At 37.2% G+C, this 25727-nt stretch overlaps 1 protein-coding gene across 7 annotated transcripts in view; it reads right to left on the minus strand.

The window, feature by feature from the left end:
* Positions 1 to 25727, minus strand: part of VPS13A (vacuolar protein sorting 13 homolog A) — a 109437-nt gene that overhangs the window by 58163 nt on the left and 25547 nt on the right. For all 7 annotated transcript variants that reach the window (XM_021530522.4, XM_085566299.1, XM_085566302.1 and 4 more), the window contains 16 exons: positions 24878 to 25014; positions 20965 to 21097; positions 20029 to 20146; positions 18177 to 18315; positions 14072 to 14156; positions 12543 to 12715; positions 10870 to 11026; positions 10429 to 10508; positions 10117 to 10176; positions 9881 to 10037; positions 9324 to 9440; positions 9139 to 9242; positions 8523 to 8690; positions 7569 to 7876; positions 6718 to 6865; positions 5671 to 5821 (listed from right to left, as the gene is read on the minus strand). In XM_021530522.4, the coding sequence (XP_021386197.2) occupies positions 5671 to 5821; positions 6718 to 6865; positions 7569 to 7876; positions 8523 to 8690; positions 9139 to 9242; positions 9324 to 9440; positions 9881 to 10037; positions 10117 to 10176; positions 10429 to 10508; positions 10870 to 11026; positions 12543 to 12715; positions 14072 to 14156; positions 18177 to 18315; positions 20029 to 20146; positions 20965 to 21097; positions 24878 to 25014 (2235 nt within the window). The remainder of the gene's footprint in view (positions 1 to 5670; positions 5822 to 6717; positions 6866 to 7568; positions 7877 to 8522; positions 8691 to 9138; positions 9243 to 9323; positions 9441 to 9880; positions 10038 to 10116; positions 10177 to 10428; positions 10509 to 10869; positions 11027 to 12542; positions 12716 to 14071; positions 14157 to 18176; positions 18316 to 20028; positions 20147 to 20964; positions 21098 to 24877; positions 25015 to 25727) is intronic.

Genomic DNA, 25727 nt, shown 5'->3' on the forward strand with positions numbered 1-25727 from the left:
GTTTTTCCTGACAAAGAACTGCTTCAGGAGGGCTTCCCCCTGCCAGAGGAGCCCTCAGCGAGTTGCCCAGAATGGGGCCTACAAACTCACACCTTCCTGGGGTTCAGGTAAGAGGCTCTACTAAGATATAGGATCTGGAACACAAGTTGTGTTCTCTTTTGTCCTGTCAAGAAAATCATGCAGATGAACACCTTGGTATTCATCTATTCTGTGTTACCATCAGAATTTTGGTTTTGTTCATAATGGGTCCATAGAACACTGAGGGTCCTCCTGTCTCAATGGGGGAAAAGGACTTTAGCTTAGGAATTAGCAGGGCTTGTTGAGAGCTTTAAGCTAGATTTGAAGAGGAATGAGGACAGGGCCAGGCTTGACAGAGATAAGGTGTGGGAAGAGGAGAAATAGTGACCACTCAAGCAGCAAAAGGAGGCTTAAGAGGGAATACTTTCAGTGAGTATAAGTATCCAAAGATGTTACCTCAAGACAGACATGGGGACATCCCTTTGCACAATCAAATATTTCGATAATGTGCCTATACAACAATGCACACAGTGCGGAAAATAAACAGGAGAAACACGAAATGGGTGCGCAGTCAAAGGACTTAGAGGACTTAGACCCAATTGCAATTACAGAGATATGGTGGGATAGCTCACGTGACTGGAATGTTGTCATGAAGGGCTATATTCTGTTTAGGAGAAACATTCTATGTGAGGAAACACTCAGAATGTGTCACGCTCTGTCTTGTGGTGGATTATGAGCAAGTCAGAAGCTTATGGGTCAGGATAAAAGGGCAGACCCTGGGATGGTAGGGATGATACTGTGAGTGATAGCTACAGGCCACCCAAGCAGAAGAAGGAAGTGGATGATGACTTTGACATGTGGCACAAAGTAGCCTCAGAAACACAAACACCGGTTCAACTTTAACTGCCCTGACATCTGCTGCAGAACCATCACTCTGAAACACAAACAGCCCAGCAGGTTCCTTAAAAGCACTGCTCACAGCTCCCTGCTATGGATAGTGGAGCATCCCATGAGGAATGTTGTAGCCATTTGACCTCACACTAACAAGCAGGGAAGGCCTTGTGGGGGAAGTGAATGTTGGGGGCAGTCTTGGCTGGGTAGCGATCATGAGATTGTGGAGTTCCACATTGAGTGAGGAATAAACAAGGCAGCAAGTAAGACTGCAACCATAGACTTCAGGAGAAAGAACTTCAGCCATTTCAGGGAATTCTCTTGAAAGAATCTGTGGAAACAGGCCCTGCAGGGAACAGGAGTTGACATTCAAGAATCACCTCCTCCAGGCACAAGAACTGGCATCCCAATGGAGGCCAGTGAGCAAGAAATCAGGTAAAGGGACATGGATGAATAAAGAGCTTCTGAACTACTCACAAATACGCAGGAAATACACAGGAGATCTAAGTGTAATGCATATAGAGAGGTTCTCAGGCTAAGTAGAGACAATGAAACCCAAGGAGACAGTCAGGAATTAAATCTGGCCAAGGATGTCAAAGATAACAAGAAGGGCTTCTCCAATAAGAGAAGTAAAACTAAGGATAATGTGGGGCCATTGCTAAATGGAGGGGGGACACTGGTAACAGAGGAAGCGAAGGAAATAATGAATTCCTTCTTCACATCAGTCTTCATTGACAAGACCAGTCCTCAGAAATCTTTGATCCAGAGGCCTGAGTAAAGGAATGTTGGAAGAAAGCTTTTCCCTTGGTTACCTTGACATCCACAACACCATGGGCCCTGATGGGATGGGATACATTTATGAATGCTGAGAGAGCTGACTGTACACATTCATCTTTGAAAGGCTGTGGTGATTAGGAGCGATGTCTGAGGACTGGAAGGAATCAAATGTCATTCCAGACTTCAAAGACAGCAATGAAGGAGAACCCAAGGAACTACCAGCCAGACAGCCTCACTTCAATCCCTGCAAAGGTGATGGACTGCTTCATTCTGGAGGCCATTTCTTCTATCCCCATGGAAGACAAAAATGTGGTCAGGAGTATTCAGCATGGATTCACCTGAAGGGAATCATGCTTGACCAACATGATGTCTTCTATAATGAAATAACTACTTGGATGGATGAGGTAAGAGCAGTGGTTATTGTCTGCTTTGACTCCAACAAGGCTTTCAATAATGCCTCTCACAACATCCTCACAGGCAAACTCGCAAGTGTTGCTTGGATCAATGAACAGTGGGGTGGACAGGGTAGAAAGTTATGGACAGGAAGTTCCAAACAGAACCTCTTTACTGTGTAGATGGCCACACACTGGCACAGACTGCCCAAAGAGGTTGTAGAGTCTGCCTCACTGGACAAAATCCAATTCCATGTGCTCTGGGATGACCCTGCTAGAGCAAGGGGGTTGGACCAGATGCCCTGCTGTGGTCTCTTCCAAAATGACCCACTCTGTGATTCTGTAAGATCCAGACTGATTCAGCCCCCTGATTACTACCCACTTCTGCTTCTACAGGTTGGCAATTATGAGGTTGAGGAAAAAAGTCCTACAGCAACTAGAAAGGACTTTAGGATGGTTGAAGGCACAGGAGCATAAGGTGGTGTTTTCCTTGATCCCATCAGTAACAGGGAAGAATGCTGAAATGAACAGGAGAACCCACCCGATGAACACAATGCTTGAAGGCTGGTGACATCAGTGGAATTTTCTTGTTTTGACGATGAGGCAATTGATGTAATACTGATTGGGACAGATGAGGTTCATCTGTCTCAAATTCTCAAATGGGTAAAACAATTCTTGCCATGAGTTGGCATAAGTTGAGAGGGCTTTAAACTAGGTTTGCAGGGGGATGGAAGAAGACCAGGCTCACTTAGGATGAGCCTGCGGGTAACATGCCAGGGCTAGGAGTAAAATCAGTAGCCCAGTTGAAGTGCAACTATACCAACGCACAAAATATGGGTAACAAACAGGAAGAGGTGGAGGTGACTGTACAGCAGGAAAGCAATGACAGAAATGTAGTGGGATGACCAGTGCACTGCACTGGATGGCTACAAGCTCTTCAGTAGGGACAGGCAAGGAAGGAGAGGTGGTGGGGTGGCTCTGTACATTAGGAAGTGTTTTGATTGTACAGAGCTCAAGGACAGTGATGATAAGGTTGAATGCCTATGGTGACAATCAGGAGGAAGGCTGAAAAGGCAGATATATCCTTGCGGGAGTGGGTTTTAAACCACCCAACCAGGATGAGGAGGTGGATTCTATTATGTGATGGTGATGTTTCATGATTGTGAGCCCTTGCTCTTGTGGGTGATTTCAACCTGCCAGATATCTGCTGGAAATTCAACACGGAAGAGCAGGCAGTCCAGGAAATTCCTGGAGTGTGTGAAGATAACTTCCCAACACAGCTGGGAAGTGAGCCTACCAGGGGTGCTGCCCTACTGGATCTGCTGCTTAGAAACAGAGACTGGCTGGTGGGAGAGGCCATGGTTGGAGCCATCTTGAGCACAGCAACCATGACACAAGTTTTCAATACTCAGGGGTGTCAACAAAATCTTGGACTTTTAGGACACTGGTTCAGACAGTCCCTTGGCAATAAGCCCTTTAAACCAAAGGGGTCCATAAAGTCTAGATATACTTTAAGAATGAAATCTTATAGGCATAGGACCATATTCTCCATATGTGCTAGCTTGGCTGAAGAGGGAGGAACACAGGGAGAAAAATGAGATTTTATGACTTTTGGAAGAACAAGCAGGCAATTGGAAGAAAAGTATAAGGATGCTGTTAAGTCACATAGAAAATCAGCAAGGTTAAAACTCATCTAGATCTCAATCTGACCACTGCTGCAAAGGAGAATAAGAAGTGTTTTTATGAATATATTAACAACAAAGAGCAGGCAAAGGAATAATCTCCACCCTTTACTGGATGTGGAGGAGTACCCCTGCCACCAAGGATGAGGAAACGACTGAGGTACTTCATGCCTTCTTTACCTCAGTCTTTAAGAGTGAACATGGTTATTCTCTGGGCAAACTGGCCACCTATGCTGGTAGACAGCGTCAGAGAGTAGAAGAAACCTGCTGCAATCTATGAGGAAGTAATCAATGACTGCTGTAACCCTAGATGTTCACAACTCTATAGGACCCGACAGGATTCAGCCTAGGGTGACGATGGAGCTGGCAGATGGGCTCACCAAGGCACTCTCCACCATTTATTATCAATCCTGGTTAACTGGAGAGGCCCCAGATGAGTGGAGATTGGCCAATGTGATGTCCATCTACAAAAGAAAGATCCAGAGAACTAAAAGCCTGTTGGTCTGGCCTCAGTGCTGGGGAAAGTTATGGAGCAGATCATCTGGAGTGCAATCACATGGCACAAACTCGACAACAAAGGGATCAGGTCCAGCCAGAATGGTTTCAGAATGGGTTTAGGAAAAGCAGGTCCTGCTTGACCAACCTGATCTCCTTTTTCAACTAGATGACTCATGTAGTTAAAGAGAGAAGGCTGCAGACGTCAGCTACCTGTACATCAGTGAAGTCTTCAATACTTTCTCCCACAGCATACTCCTAAAGAAGCTATCAGGCCAGAGCTTAGAAAGGTAAATTCTTTGCTGGGTTAAAAACTGGCTGGATGGCTGGACCTAGAGATTGGTAATAAATGGAATTCTATCCACTTGGCACACAGTCACCAGAGGTGTTCTCCAGAGCTCAATACTGGGACCAGTTCAGTTTAACAACTTAATATTAAGGATTTGGGTACAGATATCAAGTGCCCCATAGTCAGTTCACAGATGACACCAAGTGAGGCAGGAGTGTTGGTATGCTGGAGGGTTGGAAGGCTCTGCAGAGGCATCTGGACAAGCTGGATAATGGGCTGAAGCCAATAACATGAGGCACAACAAGCTGAAGTGCCAAGTCCTGCTCTTGGATCACAATAACCCCAGGCGGTGCTACAGGTTGAAGACAGAGTGTCTGAAAAGCTGCTAGTCAGTAGTGTCTGAACATGAGCCAGCTGTGCCCAGGTGGCCAATGTCATCCTGGCCTGCATCAACAACAGTGTGGCAAGCAGGACCAGGACAGTGATTGTCCAGATGTACTCAGCCAGTACTTAAAGAGATGTCGCACTTCAAATCCTATTTCCAGTTCTGGGCCCCTCACCAAACAATGGCATTGAGGTCCTGAAACATGTCCAGAAAAGGAAAATGAATGGTCCAAAAGGCTGAATGGTCTGGAACACAAGTTATATGAGGAGTGGATGGAGATGGGGGTACTCAGGCTAGAAAAGGAAGCTCAGAGGGACCCTATTGCACCCCACAACTACTTGAAACAAGGTTGTAGCAAGATGGGCAGCTGGTATCTTTTCACAGACAGCAAGTGAGTGACAGAGTAAGATGATGCACCCTCAAGCTGAGACAGGAGAGGTTCAGGCTGGACATCAAGAAGAATTTCTGCAAAGGAAGGTAATGGAATCACCATCCCTGGAAGCATTCAAGAAGATCTGGACAGGGCACTTAGTGCTACAGTTTAGTTGACATGGTGGTGTTTAGTCAAAGGTTGCATTTGATGGTTTAGAAGGTCTTTTGCAATATTAGTTATTCTGTGATTCTACAGTACTGGTATACACAGATGAATCTGGCATCCACTTTAGATGCAATTCCAACAGAAGCCATATATTGACAATAATACCTAAAAATGCCAGAAGATGTAATTTTAGAAAATATTACCTGCAGAGTGCTGAGAAGTACCTTGCATTTCACTAGAGTGACTAGTTGATGCTTTAGATTCTGGTAAAGCTGTTGATGCAACAGAGCTTTCACCTGCATTTTCATTTAGTGTCCTCAGTATTGTGGTTATATCTTCCTGACTGAGAATGAGCTTTAAAAAAGATTGGAATGGAAATCAGAACAACTCTGTTTGCATAACTTGTGGTAACTAAAATCTGAGCTTACAAGTAAACAGATAAATCAAATTAATCTCATCTGAGTCTCTTTAGGATGCTGAACATTTATCTCAAATTCACATAACTCCTTACAGTAATTTCTACAAAGCAGTCACATATTATTTTGTTTTCATCTACAAACTTTCCCTACCAAGTTACAATTTAGAAACTGGAATGTCAGAAGATGTACACATACAGTTTGACTTACAGTTGACCAAAATGTTTATCTGCATTTAGTCACAAGGCACTTTACAGTAATACTTACGAGTTCTATTTCAAAATCTGGCAAATTGGTTTTCCTCACACATTTCACAACCTTTCTATTTTTTAATGTTAAATTAAAATATGCTCTCTTGAAATTTCAATTTACTTTTTTTTTTTAATGTTAATTTAAATCATGCTAGGATGAATCCCATCTGTTCCCATAGATCTGTGAATATCTATGGGACACAGCAGGTCACTAATAACTATTCAGGCTATTAACTATTCAGAGGTACAAATTCAGCACTGCTATTGAACAAATCAATAAACCCCAGCTTTTCCAATCCTTTATTGGAAGACACTGACAGACAAAAGGCTAGAACAGAATAAACATTTTTAACTAGTAACAGTAATTCACAGTACAAAGCCTGGAGTATCACAAATTAAATACAGACCTTAAATCAGATCTGAAATCTATTAATTTCCTTTTCCCCTATGAAACAACAAAAGCTGTTCTACCTTATGTCTTGGACTCAAACAACAATTTAACTAATGTTGGACATTTATAGAAAAAAAATGAATCTATTTTCCACAAATATTTTAACAGTTGCATTCAGAAACAAATGCTTACATTCATAGGCTTAAGTCGGCCAGATATTTCAATATCAGGAACTTCATTATACCATGCAGCAGCTAAATTTCTTTCAACAGCTACTTCCAGATTGACTGGCTGCAGCAACTGTACTTCAGTTTGCAAAGAATCTTGCTCATAGTAAGATCTGTGAAAAGAAGCAAAATACTTCCAGCTTTCACATATTTCACATTCTAAAAGCTACATTTCTGTCTTTTCCTCATCCTTTTAAATAATGCTATAAAACTGCCTTTTTACTACTCCAAATAGCTCTAGTTGAAGCTTTACTCCACCAAGTAGACCTCCTTCCTTTGTAGAGAAGAGGGATCAGGCACACAACACACAAACTCTAACAAGTCAGGACATCTTACCTGCTCTCCAGTGGAGAGTAATTCCTTCTTTCTTCAGTACTCTTCAACTGTGTTTGAAAAGGCCCTTCCATTCCCTCTCCCTCCATGAACCCCCTGCACCAAGGACCATGTTCAAACAGTTCGTAATGGCTATTTAACAGAGGACCTTTGCTGCTATGTATAGCTTGAAAATCTCATCAAAACAATCTAATACACATAGGTGTAGCCTGTCCCAAAGTAATGAATAATGTATAACTCTACAGTACTACACAACTTATCCTGAACAAATATTTACTTCTATTTAAAGATGTGCAGATTGCTCTTTTTCCTAAACCATACATTTTCATTGCTTTAAAAAATATTTGTTTGCTGTTACATTCCAAGATAATAGTCTGTCAGTCAAGAACCATTAACTAATTATTTAACTATTCCTTGAAGCTCTCTAACTGAAGAATGTCAAAAAGATTAAATGAATTCTAGAAAAAATTGACATTACATTACCTGTATAACTTCAGTTCACTCAATTTCACTGTCATAGAGTCAATAACAGGTGGAAGACTACACCGTGTTTTTGTTTTAGCAATAAAGAATTGGTTCTTCACAGTGATTAGACCAAGATCAGCCACCAGGACATTTGCAGACATTGCTGACTGTGGAATTATCACAACAGGTGCCTTGATATTGATATCCAGCGCCAAACGGGAACTACGCTCTGCTAACTCTTTTACACCTGTAGCTGCTTTCTCTGCTGTTCGAACAGTTGCCTCAGTAAGGGCTTCCTTGGCAGCTTGAAAGTTATTTATAAAAGCCTAGGAAAGGAATACAGATCTCAGGAATTAATTATTAAGAATTACAGTATCATTAAGAATTACAGTATTTCAAAAACACTATGAATCATAGTTATTTAAATAGCTAAAATGTTCTTTTTGCTATATACATTTTGTCCAAATTCTTGTCTAATTCTCCCCTCAAATATGATAAATTATGCATATATAAAAATAAATTTTTATACCAAATATTTGGAAAATTAGATGGTAAGAGCAATGACCATGTAACATGACTTGTAGGAATTACATTTTATTTAATCATATGAGCAGCAGAAGATTGATTTACTTAGCAGTATTTATGGAAAGGGGATTAATTTTCATGGTTTCTTACTTATATTTCAGGGTTATAAATAATGAATGGTATGTATATTTAACAGCTGTCTCAAACCATCTAAGAAAAACATTATTATTAACAATAGTAAACATTCTTGCTTACTCATCTGCTCCACAGTAACAAACATATGTAGAAGAAAAATAAACCATCAAGCCCAGTAAAGTTTTTTACAATAGCATATAAGAGCTCTTACACAAATATGGGACACCACCCCATATGGAACATCTTATCCCTTGCTTGCTCTGACAACTTCACCTGTATGATAAGAAACAGTATCTGGAAAATTTAACTTACCAAAACAGATGAAACAAACTTGTTGACAAAAACTACCTGAATACACCCAACAGTTAGGTAAATACGATTGTCAACAACATCCATATTTGTATATGCAATGCCATCTGTAGCATTTACATATGATACCATTCTGAAGTTGAAGACTTCTTTTTCTGTGATGTAAAGAGCCTTAAGAAGAAAAAAAAATAGCATCCTAACTGTAAAAACTTACATACTGGAGAAACTTAAATTCAAAACAAAACGTAGTACCACACACCACTAGGACATTTTTACTTCAAGTATCTCAACAATAGACAGAAAAAAACCACCAAATTTTTAAAATCCACTGAAATAGCTGAAAATATTCAGCTGACATCTCAGCTTGAATAATTCTTTTCAGAAAAGTCAACACAGTTAGAGGTACAATGAGCAGCTAAATATCACAGTTGCACGAATTAGTATCGATCTAATAGTTACTGGTTGTGGGAGCAAAATTAATCTGTCATATCAAGAATATTACTCCCACCAAATACATAAAACATGACTGAAAAATGTCACAGTAGAGATTAGAGTCTAAAAGGTAATTTACTTTAGAATTCATTCAAAAAGAAAATCAACAATACATGCATATGCCTACCTTTTTATATAATGCTTTCTCATCAGAATCCAAAATACTGATGTTCTTCAATTTTGCAGTCACATTAGTTGCTGCTTTCTTCATGATCACTTGGCTGTCCAGACCTTAAAAACAAGACATATAAAATCTATACACTAATATAGTTACAAAGTTTTGTGTCTTTGTGATTAAAGGTTTGTTCCTACCTTCAATGTGAATTTCAGCTATTTTACGGTTTTTCTCTCTGATAAAAACACGCAAACATGATAAATCCGCACAGATAATGAGGTCAATAACATCTTCACACTTTGATTTTTTTGATGCTATAGGAAATAAAAAATAACAAAAGTTACCATTCTTCAATGAGGACATGTGCTATCTTGGTATCCCTTTGAGTTGCACAGAAAGCAAGAGGTTAATGCTCCTCAAGTATAAGGTAATAACCATAATGCCATCAAATGCTTTAATTCATACCAGGAAAAAAAATATAAAAACCTGACAACAATTCATGGCTTTTCTATTTACATTGACTTAGTGCTTCCAGTACACAGCAAAGGTATGCCTTGACCTATATGTCAGAAAAGTGCACATTGCTAAGGATACAACCCTAATAAATATATATATAATTTGAAGCATAATTTCTCATATCAAACATCATTGACAGGCTTGCAAAAATAGAAAAAATAGAAAGTACATTTGTTTTATTTCTCACTTAAGTGAAGAGAGATGAATGAAAGGAGGAAAAAATAATAAAGAAACTAACTTAATTTTTTGAGAACATCCTTCTTCTCCTCCGTTTTCTCATGGACTGGTTCTTCCACAACTTTAGATGCTTGTTTAGGCAGAAGATTATTCAGATAGTTCATAGCATTCAGCAGAGCTTCAGTATGCAAATGAACATCTAGAGAAGAAAAGTTCACCTGAAAGAAAAACTTCTGTTTATCCAGTATGCCTCTTTTCCCAGACTGAGATAATTATGTTTAAAAGAACTTATCATACCTTTATTTTCTGTAGAACATTCTGACAGACAGTTTTCAGTTCTGGTCCCTTAGTATCAGTCTATTTCACCAGAAGTGTACATAAAACAAACAAATCAGAAGTTTGTAAATTTCATTTTAAAAAACCTTATTTTTAAATCCACTACAACTTAAGTATTAAAAGATATTCCATTGAAGGAGCAGGCAGACTTCACACATGACACTCAAGACATTAAAAACATCAATAAGGAAAAAGCTTCAACATCTGGTGCATTATTAATGTGATACGTATGACAGGCTTACAATTCAAAAGCAAAGTCTACTCTTTCCTAACCTTTGTATACTCCAGAGTGAGAAGATCATCTTCTACATTATCCAATGTAGTAATTATGTAAACTGGCTTGTCATTATCATCTAAAAAGAAATAAGAAAAAAAAGAATAAGGAAAATTACTTATTTCAAAAGAAAAAAAAAAATCAAAACTTTCTTCATCTATAAACTGCCAGTTGGGCTACTATCTGTCATTGCTGCTTAAAAAAAACTCCTATTTTGCAGACATATAATAGTTAAACATCTACAATCTACAATCATCACCACCAGAACATATTTACCAAAGCACTAAAAAGTGGATGACCTCCTGATTGACTTGCCCTCAGCCCTGCATTTAAGTTAGGAAGTAAATCTTCCTTATTTTACAAAAGCCCTACAGAGTTTTTGAAGACAAATTCACAGTGTTATTTGTGAAGAATTCCTTGACCAGATTATAAATACTTACCAATATACTCTGGGCACAGAAGACCAACTTCACGAAGGAAAGCACTCCCAGTCATGTCAAATGTTCTCATTTTAAGTTCAGTACCTAAGCCCAAAATATCAAGCTGGAGCACAGGCATCTCAGTATCACCAGTAAGACGGCATAATTTAATTAAGACCTAAAAAAAAGAACCAAAACACACACCCAAAACCAATAAGGGATTATAAGAAGTATAAAAACTCCTTAATTTTTATACAGGACATATTTACTTACATTATACTGGTTAATGTCTATTTGTGTATTGATAATTTAACTCTATACAGCAAATGCCTTGAAGAGAAATAAACAATTCAACAAGCAGTACTGGTTGCTGTTATTATAACAAAAATTTCAAATATGCATGTATGTAATACCAAAGTAACAGTTACACAAACTACATTATTTTAAAAAAAAATTCTGTAGAGCACTCAGTAATGTTCAATACAGCCAAAACTAGATTTTCAGTCAGCACCAAGTATATATTACTTTAATTGGAATTTCTCTGAATTCTTCTCCTAAGAGTTAGATTCGCAAGCTGAATGTCTGGCAAGAGGATTTACTGCATATTCACCAAAGTATGACAACACTGTTGTTAAATAAATATGTAGCTGAGCTGTTGTATCTGACTTTGACAACCAAACAAATATATGTATTCTTCCTTTCCATGTGATGCTGTCTACAAATAAGGAAAATCAAAACAAAACCCATTAAGCAATTTTAAACTACAAGGACAACAGAGGTGATTTCCAATATATTCCTAAATTAATTTTTTCTTGAAGATTGTAAATTAATTGTCATTAGAAAATAACATAAAACACAGCATCCTTGTTTTAGACTAGTAGTTCTAAATATGGTCTTGTCATTACATAAACAGTACATTTCCGTTTTATTTGTAGTAGTGTAGTAGGTAGTATGCTAAAAGCTAGCTGTGGTGTGTTGAAGACATTCTGTAAACCCTACATAAAACAAAACTTGTAAAGTTAACTGAATTAGTATGATTTATTTTTAAAATAAATGTAAAGTAAAATACACTGAGTTGCAGGAATAACAGTGTCACAGCCATGATGGTCTAATGACAAAGTTAATGATAGTGTTACTATCATTAGTAACACTACTATCAAGTAGTGTTACTACTTTTACTAGAACTGATACAGTTAGCAAGTGTTCTTGCATTTGGATAAAGTACTCTTTTATCCCTCCCCCAAAGCCTAAAACAGCAAGAACACAAAAAACTCTTTATAATGAAGGTGTCGTCCATGTGCGGACAACATATGGCAAAAACTAGAACGGAAAAATAAGGTGCTTGTTACAACATAAAACATAAATAAAGGTTTCCCACTGACCACAGCAGCATCTGAAAAAAAGATGCCACAAGCACCTATTTAGCTAAAACAAAGATGTAATGTGATTTCTGAGATATAGGTAAAGAAAATTTAGTGACAAAGCGAGCTGGGAAATCAAGTGGATAAATCAAAGCACTTCACTGATGACAAGGATACAAAAGCACAATTATGGCTTGGAAAAAGCTCTGCAAAATAGTTTCAGGGAAAAATGGGGAATGAGTATCTCTGCACACATGAATTATAAACACAACAAACGTGGAAAAAAATTATAGTCCTGCTGTGCTTCAGGGAAATTTTAAACAGTAATTTTACCTCAGCTACTTCAAACTTTAGCTGGAAATCTGTCATATTTTTCAGAGATTCTTGTTTTTGTAGGTTGTTTCGCCTTGTATTGACAGCCTGCTTGAGGGAATCAGATGAGACTTCAAAAAATGGCACATCTTCCACAGGACTGCTTAGAGCATCATAAAATTCTTCTTCTGATTCTAAGGATTAATTCACAACAACATTATATATGCAGTTTACACAGCCAATATTTTACAGTATTATGACCTAGAGTTTTTACATCTACATCTATAAAAGCTTAAACATACAAGTATCTAGCTGACACCTAATAATAAAATCTGTTTCCATAACAACTCAGTGCCTGCCTCCCCAACTTTACACACACCTACAGCTGCCTCCATCATATAATCATAAACTTCAGATCTCATTAGCTAATTCCTTCATCAGCATTCTCTTCTGGCTTTGCAAAAGATGGCACAATCGATGCTTTGTCTTGCCTTCAGTGTGACCTAACAGCTTAACTCATCTGCTGATCAGACTGCTGTTGACAGTACAGGAGCCTTGGCCTCATTATCAGCCACACTACTTGGGATTTCTCACTGTTGTAGATCTCCCATTTCAGAGAGACTCCTAAGAGTTATCAAGCTTTTAATCTACTTTACATTACTGCAGAAATATAACCAAGATAAAAGAATGCACTATATATTGTCTGTGAAATTCTTCTTCAACTAAAAACCATAAATACTGAAGTAAAAGGTAATTGTGGAAGAAACAGCCTTCTTTAAAAACTCAACAAATTACATTAAGTATTTTGTAAAGCTTTAAAGCAGCCCTGAGATTTTGGAGGCTGAAGATAGAGAACTAACATAAATTGCTTAAAAGGACTGTATAGCTGTAGGTATAGTATAGATTAAAATCAGACTTGATTCAAATCTAAATCTACCTATTCAAATCTAAATCTACCTATCTAGCTATTACTTTCTCAAATTACTTGTTGCTAGCATGCATTCTCACTTCAGCCTAGTTTTTAAGAACTGAAAGAGATTTCCACTCTACCTTTGAACACTTAAAGGAGCTGCCTTGTAATTTAAACAAATCCACCTAAATAGGACAGAAATCCTTCACCATAAGAAAATAATTAAAAGCATCATCAGAGAACTAAGTACATGTTAAAGCTAAACATTTCATATTACTTCAAATGCCCTAAATACAGATTTGCAATAATATATGCCAACAAAAAATACAAAAAAAAAAAATCCACCATACCAAACAAAATTTTCTGCTATACCCTCAGGAAGGGAACAACAAAAACAAGCATACAGAATTTTACTGCGATAAGAAAATACTGAAGTCATTTGTACAGTGTCAAGCTATTTTTGTAAGCTAAACAGAATATAACACTACCCAGCCCTCAAGAACTTGAAACAAAGCCTCATAGCCTTGTTTCAATTATTATTCAAATAATAATTTATTATTTGAATAATAAATTAATTCAAAGAACTCAAAAACTTCTTCACTTGACCTGCTTCTTAAGACTTTAAAACAGATTATACTACCTGACTCAGCAAATGAGTGAAGATCCAGAACAGGACACACGCCTTGAGATAAACGTGGCCCTGAAAGCACAGGGGACACTGTAGCCTGAAACAGGAGATAGGAAAATTTTTCTTGTATTTATTGTCATACTATTGCATGCATATATGTTACATCCAAGTTTTACAACTTAGGGAAACTTAGCTTAACTGAAATTCAATAAAATTAAACACATTACTAAAATTATAAGCATGGGGAGAAATGAGGCATAAAATAGGTAGAAGTAGCAGCTTTTGCACTTGCATCTAACTAGAGAGAACACTATGAAACACAGTGAAAAGGTTCAAACATTCAACTTCACAGACCAAAAGATGGTTAGAAATGGCACATTATATGAAAATTCACAGAAACCCTAGTTCCTCAAAGGACTACAATACAGCAACTTCAGAGAACAATAAAGATCAACAGTTCTTTACAAAACTTACTCAAGTGCTGGGTGGGGAAAAAAGTAAGAGATACGCAAAACATTAGCGCAGACAGGACTGCTTTCTATTTCATAGAAGCATAGAAACATTTAGCTTAGAAAAGACCCTTCAAATCACCAAGTCCAAGTGTAAAACTAGTACTACAAGAGACATGGTTTAGTGGTAAGCTTAAATGGCACATCTACAAGCCTTTTAAATAGCTGCAGGGATGGTGAGTCATCCACTGGGCAGCCTGATCCAATGTTGGACAATCATTTTGTTGAAAAAATTTTCCTAATATCCTATCTAAACCTCCTCTGGAGTAATCTGAGGCCATTTACTCTTATCCTGTCACTCTTTACTTGGGAGAAAAGACCAACACCTCAGTCTTTCTCACAATGAGGAGCCTAAAACTGCGAACAGTATTCAAGGTGAGGCCCCCATCAGTGCCAAGGACAGGGGGACAATCCCTGCCCTGGTGCTGCTGGCCACAATATTGCTGATACAGGCCAGGATGCCCTTGGCCTTCTTGGCCACCTGGGCACACACTGGCTCGTGTTCAGCTGCCTGTTAATCTGCTGGGCAGCTTCCCAGCAACTCTGTCCCCAGCCTGGAGCACTGCTTGGGGTTGCTGTGACCCAAGCGCAGAATCTAGCACTTTGCCTCATTGAATTGCACTGCTTCAGATATTAGGGGAAAAAAAATAACTGGTAAAGTACTGAGAGGAGGCCTCACAGTAGTCTTCATCTTTCTCAGAAGAGGAAGCAGAGGGGCAGACACTGATCCCTTCTCTCTGGTAACCAGTGACATGACTCAAGGGAACAGCATGAAGGAGTGTCACGGAGGTTTACACTAGGAAAAGTTCCCTTCCCAAGAAAGTGGTTAAGCACTGGAACAGACTCCCCAGGTAAGTGGTGAATGCACCAGCCTGAGAGAGTTTAGACAATGCTCTCAGGTATATGGTGTTGAGTCCTAGGGATGGTCCTGTGTAGGGTCAGGAGCTGGACTTCAGTGATGCATGTGGGCCCTTTCCAGGCCAGGATAATCCGATTCTGAGTCTTCAACTGTGAAATGCAGTTATGCACAATTCATCATAACTGAAAATGTGTGACATGCCACCAGAGTGCACTCTAGAACAGGAATCCTCCACTCCATGTGGTTTCGTATATGATAGAATTAAATGCTCTTAGTAAAGGTATCCAAATGCTTTATTTATCAAGTCTCAGAAAGCAATCTCAGCAATCTGAGCTCATAAAGAATTCTTACCTGCAAGTTCCATATGCACATGTATTATATATGTGCCTTGCACAGAGTATTAAAGTAAGAGAACTGTGCACTGTGTGCCTTTTCTTTCTGAGTGCCTTTGGTCTTGGACTACAGGGTTGAGAGAAATTCTTTCCCTGCACCACAGCTTCTCCTATCCCTTGTCACTGCACCTTTCAAAGGTCAAGCTCCAGGCCATTGTTCACAATGTCACAGCATCAAATCTATACATATGGCAACAAGAAACACTCATCTTGAATACTGTTTCCAAGGCTACATTTTTCACCTCATTCTCAACATTCCTACATCTCTCCCGGGCTAACCCCAGGCTACATAATCTGACTTGACTGAATATATTCATGTCTACAAGTAATAAATAGACATAGTATTTAAGAAATAGGTGAAAATGTCTCATCTGTAACACTTCCATATTCTATGAAAACAAGGAGAAAAAACTGAAATTTGACTTCATAGTACCAAGTAACAAAAAACAGCCTTTTACGTGTCATCTTAGACTAAAATGCTGAGCACAAAAATGTAAAATGTTCCAAAATGTCTTCTGTTTTCACAGCTCAAGAACATTTCCACCACTAACTCAGAATATAAAGAAGAACACAGCAGATTTCACATTCTTTTCAGTTCAGAAATGATGGGATGTTAACAAAGTTCAGACTGTAAAGATGAAAGCATGGTAGTATACCTGCCACCATCAAAGCAGAAAATCCACTCAAATTAACTGAATTAATCAGCAATTGTAGTCTGTCATGTTCTGAAGTAAATGGAAGCTTGAGGAGACAGGTTAAAGCCTAAGTTTTGCTATGGATTCGCATATAACACAAATATATTTATACTTGGTTCACAGTCTTTCCTAACCTCATCTACTGTGTATCACAATCAATGTACACGTAATACTAACTACTTCAAGGTCACTTAAAATACCTCAGATGTTAACAGCTGAATTCTATAATTAAATTCAATATAGTCATTGTTATAAATCACTAGACAATGTGCATCTTATACATGCAAATTCTATTTAAGTAAAGTCCCAATACCTACCCTCAAAAAGTTATTCTGTGATTAGTTGCACAAAATAACAGAGACTAAGGTGCCTTTGGCTGAGTATACTATCAGTACATGAAGAGTGAAAGAAATCAGAATTAGCTAAAATTTTAATGGCACCACTAAAAAGATCGCAAGAACCACATGAAGAAAAACAGTCTTCACTGTACATATACTTTCAATAGGTATGCATATCTAATTGTTGCATTTACTGTTACTAAATATTATACTAATATAACCCACAGAAAATACCAAACTGCAGTAACAGCTTTCCACAACAGTACAGAATAATTTGTACAAAGACAGAAAGACAATTTTCAAATAATCTAAAAAAACCCCAAATACAAAGATGACCATTATTCCTGTAGAATGAAGTTAATGAGTTACTAAATAACAAATTGTTAGAAGTATTTACAAATGACAAAAAAATGGAGAGCCAAATTTTGTCTTTGCCTTTTATAAGAGTTCACATACATTCTAATAATAGGACTGCTTTACACACATATACAACATAGCCAGATCACAAAGACTAGCCATGTCAAAAATTAGTAACTGTGAGTTAATTTCCTAATTTTGTTAAGAACAGCTCAAAAGGTGAAATATCTTTTTCAGGAATAATAAGAAGGGGACAAACTTCTGTTCTGAAGAAGGTATAAAACAGTGACCCAAACCATTTTCACCAAGGAAAGCAAGTGGTGAAAGAGCAAGAACTCTCCAAACTAATTGATACAAGCACAAGAAAAAACTTCCACCCCTGAGCTACATTGTGTAAAGGACTTGAAATGAAAAAGCACTGAAGTCAGCTGAAAAAAACCTGCTACTTTTGCCAGGCAGGCATTGTTTATAAAACAGATATAGTGAGTATTTTTTGTTTGGCTTTTGTCACTCTCATCTAACCTAACATAATACTTGAACTTCAAAAATTTCAGCATTTAATGTTTTCTTCACTACACAAAACAGCTGAACCCAAATTCTGCAGCATTATGATACATTTGTAAATTTGAAGGTACAATTAAACTAATCCTCAACAAAACTGAGTATGCTTGTTAGTCAAGATTATTATGAACTACAAATTGCTTGCCATAGTAGTAAAACTCTGAGGGGCTCTATTTTAAATTGGAACACTGGACAACTATTTCATGATTATTGGCTAAAGTTCACGAAAAACTAACTAAACAGCAATAAAATTTTCTACAGCTTTAGAGAAAGAGCTAACTTTTTCAAGAGGCTCTAAGTCAATGCTTGTTCATCATTTTTTTGTGCACCTTTCAAAACTGGAATGCTAATATCAAGAAGGTATTTTTCTGATCATTTTTAATGAAATCTCTTTCAAAAATCTTACCTCAGTCACTTTTGGAGGAGAACTGGTAGCAGGTGCACTTTCTGGCATAGGAATGCTATCAATTAGCTCCAAGATACTTGTCACCTTCTGGTCTGATATTTGGATAGAAAGTAAAGGCAACTGTCCTGACAGTTTGAACCTGTTTTTTAAAGAACCAAAGTTCCACAGTTAATTAATCTCAAAATTATTTCAATCAAACTTCACATTATCTTTCTTCTGAAAAACATGAAAGTCTTCAGGGTCAGAAAATTCTTCATGTAACCACTGCATGTATTGTGTATATATACATAAACATGTGTATATATATATATATATATATATATATATATATATGTATATATCTGCAACTCTTCTGTTGCTCACAGAAAGGTTACTTGTTCAGCAACTATCCACTTAGTAGCATAATTGCAACAAAACTGCAAGGAATTCAAATGAGTTCAATGGTCACTGAAAGACATACAATCAAAGAATCAAAAAACAGAGACACCAAATCATCTCCTTTTCAGATGAATAAATGTAAAAGAGGGGCCTTCCAAACTAAGAAACTAATTTGTAAACATCTGCTACATTAAACAACAATTCTAGTAGTACGTTTTGCTGTAAAAGTAACATCTTTCCACTCATTTTTCTCAAAAGAACTATGCTGTTCTATGTAGGCAGTTCCAAACATTAATTTAAAAATTCTGAGAAAATATAATATTGTGTTTACATGACAGTATACTTATAAAAACCGAATTATAAAGGATCAGATACATGTACACTAAAAATACATTTTTATGTACATATATATATGTGTAATTGATGTGAGCATAATATTCAACTAAACTATATATCCAACCCTATTCAACTATACTAAAATTTATAGTTTCGGGGATTCTTGCTGACACAAAAGCTACAGTTAACCTTTATCATTTGTGCCCAATGTGATACAGAGAAAATTTATGCAGAAATTTTTCAGAATCAGTTTGACACATTAACTGCCAAAGCACACCTGGTAGCCAAGACAAACAGGTAGTATTGCAATACTTCAACACGTGTACTCATTAAGAGAAGACACTCCTTAATCCAGGTTACATCAGGGTAATTTTTAAGAGATGTGAATTACCAACTGATTAAAATTATGTCATTCTGTTATATGACCATAGAAATGAAATCTCACTTTCGAACATAAAATTGTATGTGAATTATATTCCCCTTATTTGACCTCCTTCACCAGAGAAAAACAAAGGAGGGAAAACATTAGGATGTTTTTTAAGCATCAAAATTCAGAATCTGGCCTCCCAGGTTTCCAGAAGGTGGCAGCATTACGTAATGCAATCAGTGATCATTATTAACAGTACTAATAATTTTCTGATTGGTACAATTTCCATAACTAACAAGATTTTGCTAAATAACCCTAACTGCAAACTCAAGGCATTAAGAACTGTTTCCATAGTAGGTAAACCAACCAGAGCAATAAGCCAAGTCAAAAGAGAGGAAGTATGACAGCACATTACTTCTCAAAATATTTTTTTGTATTTGTAGAATTTATTTTAATTACATATTTTTAGCTCCTTGGTATTTTCAACAAGAACTGAAATATAGCTATTAGGAAGACTGAATTAGAAGAGGCAGTAATATCTTTAATAAAAATCTTTAAATATGTTAAGCATCCTACTATAACATTCTATCACCGTTTCAGTATCTGAAAACTTATTTTGTTTTCTGTTTTTCTAGATAAATGTATTTTACTTTCAATATTTAAATATAGCCAATGCAAAAGTGCACAGGTATGACTATATTCTTATTTTCCTCTTTTTCCCCTCAAAAAAGTAATTTACCCTAACATTTCAAAATTGAGAAAAATACATACCTGGGCATTCTTGCATCTGTAACAACCATAGCCCTGCTAAATTCCAGTTTTACATCCAAGGGCTGCAAGATACACTGAGATGAGTTTTTCAGCTTCCGAGCTTCTCGCCAGTTCTCATCTAGAAGAGCAGAGTAAATCTACTTTAAACACTGAAACATATTCTTTCTCAGTACACATCACAGAATTCAAGTATCTGATATTAGTACATATTCCTAAAAATTCAGGTGTCATGATCTCTTTTACAGTTCCATCAATAGATGTATTTATACAGGATCTGAACTTCAGATACACAAGACTAATTAATAATGTCTCCTATTCTCATCTTCGCAGCTACAGCATCCATGGAGTAGACTTCTAAGGACCCAATTCTTACCATGCATGGTACTGGGAGTTTAGGCTCTGGATTCTCCCCTGAAGAGTTAAACCATTAAATTGAATTAAATCCAAAGGATTAAGAATCAAATTATTAACACTTCTCTAATTATGACTGACTCTATGTTGCTAGTTCCCAAAATACTAAAGTTTCCTTTGATACCTCATTGAAGTAGTACAACTCTCATCTATTCTTTACCCTCAAAAAAATGATCAAACCTACAACTACTTGTGGATTCTGCTTTAAATCTGGAGAAAAGCAAAAGGCACTGAAGGAAAACACCATAAACAAAGTAATTACAGTCTTACACTTATGCAACAAATCAAATGAGATGTCTTCAACAAAAAGAATTTTATTATGAGTTTGCTAAGATTGGAACTGAAGTCCAAGGTACGTTTTGGAAATTCACCACATGGTCATAGTACTGAATTTAGAACACTTACTTTTGAAGAAGTACATTCTAATAGATTCTCCACTGCTTCAGCTAAAAATATGAGGCACAACCACCAATCACCACATTGTATTTAGTCATATAAAGAAAGATTACTTTCATGAATACTTACCATGTTTGCTGTACAGTAACTGCATGCTGCTGAGCTGGACATCAAAACTGTCATAAGCTCTGGACATTATATCTTCAATAGAGGTTTGTCCTACTTTGATTTCTGATAAATCAGAACGACGTTTGCTTGTCATCTTAAAACATGTCAAAAAAAAAACAAAAACAGAAGGATAAATCAATTTCAGAAATATTCAAAGTACTAATTCTACAAATACTTGTTCCTACCACAACGAATTATTCCTACCACAGCAAATATAGGTCACAGAGTCCTACAACTATCAAAGCACAGCAAATATCTCAAATTCCTAGACTGCACCAAAACAAAGGACAGAGTATTAACATCATTTCTTCCTCAAAGAAAGAAACAAACAGCAAATTAAAATATATACTATGTACAGAATAATTTTCTTTAATAAATTGCTTATACTTCAAACTATAAAGTCTCAAATCCTTTGTAATCAGTAGAATAATCATTCAGAATTTTTATATAAAAAATACTACTGCATTAAACAACTCAGACATGTGAAAGCTACTTCTGAACTCTGTTTAATTCAGTTGTGACACATTAGAGAGGAAAAGATGATGTGGACTGCTCATCATCAATGTCTTTCCTTTAGTATCAGTCAATATTCCTTTGATTCAGCTTTGGGACTCCCACTTTTCTTTGGTATTTCACATTTGTATATGCCCTCCCTGAGTTCATCTCTGATAAAATTTGTTTGTCCTCATCCTTATCCATCTAATAATTTTGGATTCATATTTGGCTTTGTCAAACCCAAGTAATAGCCAAAAGAACTAAAAGAGGTTTAAAAAGTAGCACTTAAAACACAGCATTTATTTTTCAGTACTGCTGGACCCTAAGTCCATCGTAACTTTTATGTTAAAAATAACTTGGAGATACAAATTCAGAATTACTAAATTAATAACCCTATTTATCTACTAAGACACGGTTTAAATTTTACATGCCATTTTTCCTCCTGCAGCTTGATGTTTTCCAGTACGCAACTGAGGGAAAACGATTATTTGTTTTGTGTTAAATATACTCATTCAACAAACGACCCACCTCTCAGCTAAGCATATATCACTCAAAGTGAATACAGAATTACTAATCACATCCTAAGAGGCAACTAAATTTTCTCTTATGGTATTTCTAAGTTCTATTGAATCAGAAAAACCAATCTAGGAGTCACATTCACTAAAAAAATTACTCATCCACTTCAGGAAAAAGATGTCACACACAAGGAAGTTGGATTTCAAAATGTGTTCTTATACGTAATGCTTCCGAGAGTAATCTTGTATGGATGGAAAAGGAGGTGTGCTATTAGATCTACGATTAGATCCAGGAGGCCGTCTCAAGCACACAAACAACTACAAAGTGCCAATCCTACAAACTGCCTACAGATGACTAATACTCAGAAGAGCTGATGAAATTATTTGTCACTGAAATAACTTGGGATTTACAACCACATCACATAATTTTTAGTATCTACAGAGCAAGTTTCTTCATTAATTCTACTTTCTGAAGCAATTCGGCACATTCTTTTTAAACATGACCTATTGCACAGACCTGCACTGGGACTGGAACAGCCCACTACCAAAGCATGTACCACCATGGCTGATGTACCTGATCTGAGCTCTGGTGGGAACATGCTGCCCACCCAGATGCCAGGCTGTAGATGTGCCCGACTCATGCCAACACGACAGCAGCAGTGAGCACACCTGTGGGAAGTGTGCCCAAATAGAGAATCCCTCTGTTTAGTGACATAGCTCAGGGAGGAGAGCAGCAGGTCAAGCTAATTGACAGCCATCTGAATGAGAGACAGTGAGTGCCCAGGTGGACAAAAGCAATAGTGTGGCCAGCAGAACAAGGGAAGGGATTGTCCCCCTGTAGTTGGCACTGGTGAGGCTGCAGCTTGAATACTATATTTGGAGTTCCTCACAGCAACAAAGACATTGGGGTGCTGGAAGATGTCCAGAGAAGGGCAACAGAGCTGGGGAGGGATCTGGAACACAAGTCCTGTGAGGAGTAGCCAAGGGAGCTGGAGTTCTTTAGTCTTGAGAAAAAGAGGCAGAGTGAGACACTTACCTTAAAACTACCCAAAAGGAGCTTGTAGCTCTTGAGGATGTAGTTCAGGGGTTAGCCTCTTACCCCAAGAAACAAGAAATTCAACATGCAAAAACAGCCTCAAGTTGTACCAGGGATGGTTTAGAATGGATATTAGGAAAATTTTCTTCATTGAAAGGGTTACCATGCACTGGAACAGGCTGCCTAGGGACATGGTTGAATCACTGAACTCAGAGGAATTTAGAAGCCATATAGACATGGCACTTAGGGACATAAATCAGTGGTGACTTGGCAGTACTGAGTTAATGGTTGGACTTAAGGATCCTAAAGACTTTTTCCAATCTAAGTGATTCAGTAGTTCTGTGATCAATATAGACTGCTGACAATGGGATTGAGAGTTGCTCTATAGAGCAGGGCCTGGAGTGCTGGTGGATGAAAACCTGGATGATACCTCGCAATGTGGACTCAGAGCCCAGGAAGCCAAACATATCCTGGGCTGCACCCAAAGCAGTGTGGCCAGGAGGGCAAGGGAGGGGATTGTACCCTCTACTCTGCTCATCACCTGGAGTACTGCAACCTCTGGGACCAGGTCCACAGAAGGGCCAGAAAAATGATCAGAGAGACAGAACACATCTCCTCTAAGAAAAAGGCAGTGAGAGTTGGTGCTGTTCAGCCTGAAGAAGAGAAGGCTCTAGGGAGACTTTTCAGTAGCCTTTCAGTATTCAAAGGCCAAAAAGAAAGATGGTAACAGGACTTGTTCCGACAAGTCAAGGGGTAACACTTTAAAACTAAGAGTAGATATAAGGAATTTTCTTAAAATGAGAGTGGCAAGACATGGCACAAGTTGCCCAGAGAGGAGGCAGATGCCCATCCCTGGGAACATTCAAGGTCAGGATGGACAGGTGGCTGAGGAACCTGATCTAATTAAAGACGTCTCTGCTCATTGCAGGGAGGTTAAACTCAATGACCTTTAAAGGTCTCTTCCAAGCCAAACAATTCTATAATTCAAACTGAAATCACATGTTCAGAAAGTAATTATGTGGAAATTACATAGAAAACTAACTCTGTTTAGCAAGATTCTAGGATTTTAAACCAATTTTTGCTAAAACACAGACAGCAATCTAAACAGATAGTAACTGGCAGAATCAATTTTACCCAGAACACAAGTAAGTAAAAAGTAAATTGCCTGTACACATTTAAGATCATTTATCCTGAAGAACAAGTACATCAGTGAGTAAGAAGACTGTTAATACTATGGACAAAGTTTCTTCTATTTTATTTCAAAGTCTATTTCTTTTTTATAGTGATAAATTAGAATTCTACATACTCATGCAACGGAAAAGTCAAAAAGATAAATCATTATCTCAAACATACCTCTAATCTCATCCAAATTATGTTGAATATTGCCAGTATGTTCACTTTTCTCATTTTAAAGTAAATTCAGTGATTAAAGGATAATTAATAATAATACGAAAAATAAGAATAGCATTTAAACATGTAACAAAGAGGTTCATTATTTTATAAGACAATGTAAAAAATTACTAGACATTTTCCACATAACAGGGCAAAGTATCAACAGTCATTTCATACTAGGAAAGGAGTATTTTCTAGCAATTCTTTTGCACTGAACAAATCCACTGAGAAGAGTTCAGTAACTTTTGCCTTGACTAGAAAGCACTTTAAAATAAATACCTAATAAATAAACTGCAAGAGGTACTCTTACTCTTGCAGGAGTAAGAGTAAGTACTGTGGTACTCTTCATTACCATAAAACTCAAATCAAGAAACTAAATCAGGTAAAAAGCTGAATTATTATTTTTGGTAAATTACCGCATTACATAAATACATACTTTAAAACTACCAAGATCCAGAAGTAGCAAATTTGATGTATGATCATAGAATCCTTTTTGTGGGACAATGATGTATGAAGCCATGAGATTTATTTTGAGGTCAAGAACTTTCTGGGTTTCAATAATATACAACAAACCTGAAAAAATAATACAATTACTAAATACAAACAAACAGAAGTAATTCACACAGAACCTATAGGATTAAAAGAAAGCAATAAAAGGAAAATCAGGTCTAATTTTAAACAAACTCTGTATGCTAGCTAACTAAGGTACATATGCTCTTCATATTTTTTCTGAACCATTCATTATAGACACTCTTTAAAGAAGAATCAAGTAGATTAAATGATGATAGCAAACAGTGCTAACTGACAAGTATAAACAACATGACATATGCAAACTCAAAAATGTTTCCCACTGAGCAGAGATTAAATGAGAGGAACTGGAATGTGAACTGCAACTTTGAAATTAATGAATTAACCCACTATGTTCCATAGATTCAGAAATTTAATTGCTCTGGAATTTCTTCTTGGGAGTATCCAAATCCACTGGTCGAACTGTGAGTGTTTTTTGATACTGAGATATACAAGTTTACACTAACTCTGCTGGCAAACATCTCCATCTTGAGATACCAAAGATTTGCAAACATATGATCTTACAAAATTAAGTTTTAAAATCATGCAATTAGTTGGGAAAATCAGACATTCATACGATTTGAGATCAAATTCTGCTTTTTTGCTCAGCTGAAGAGTGAATGGTATTGCTTCAAGTTACCTCTGGAAACTGCCTTATGAAGCAGCCTCAACTCATTAAATATTTACAGTTTACAACAAGCTGATGATCACAGCAGTAG

Source organism: Lonchura striata, chromosome Z (assembly GCF_050655825.1).
Source record: "Lonchura striata isolate lonStrDom1 chromosome Z, ASM5065582v1, whole genome shotgun sequence".
Classification (NCBI taxonomy): domain Eukaryota; kingdom Metazoa; phylum Chordata; class Aves; order Passeriformes; family Estrildidae; genus Lonchura; species Lonchura striata.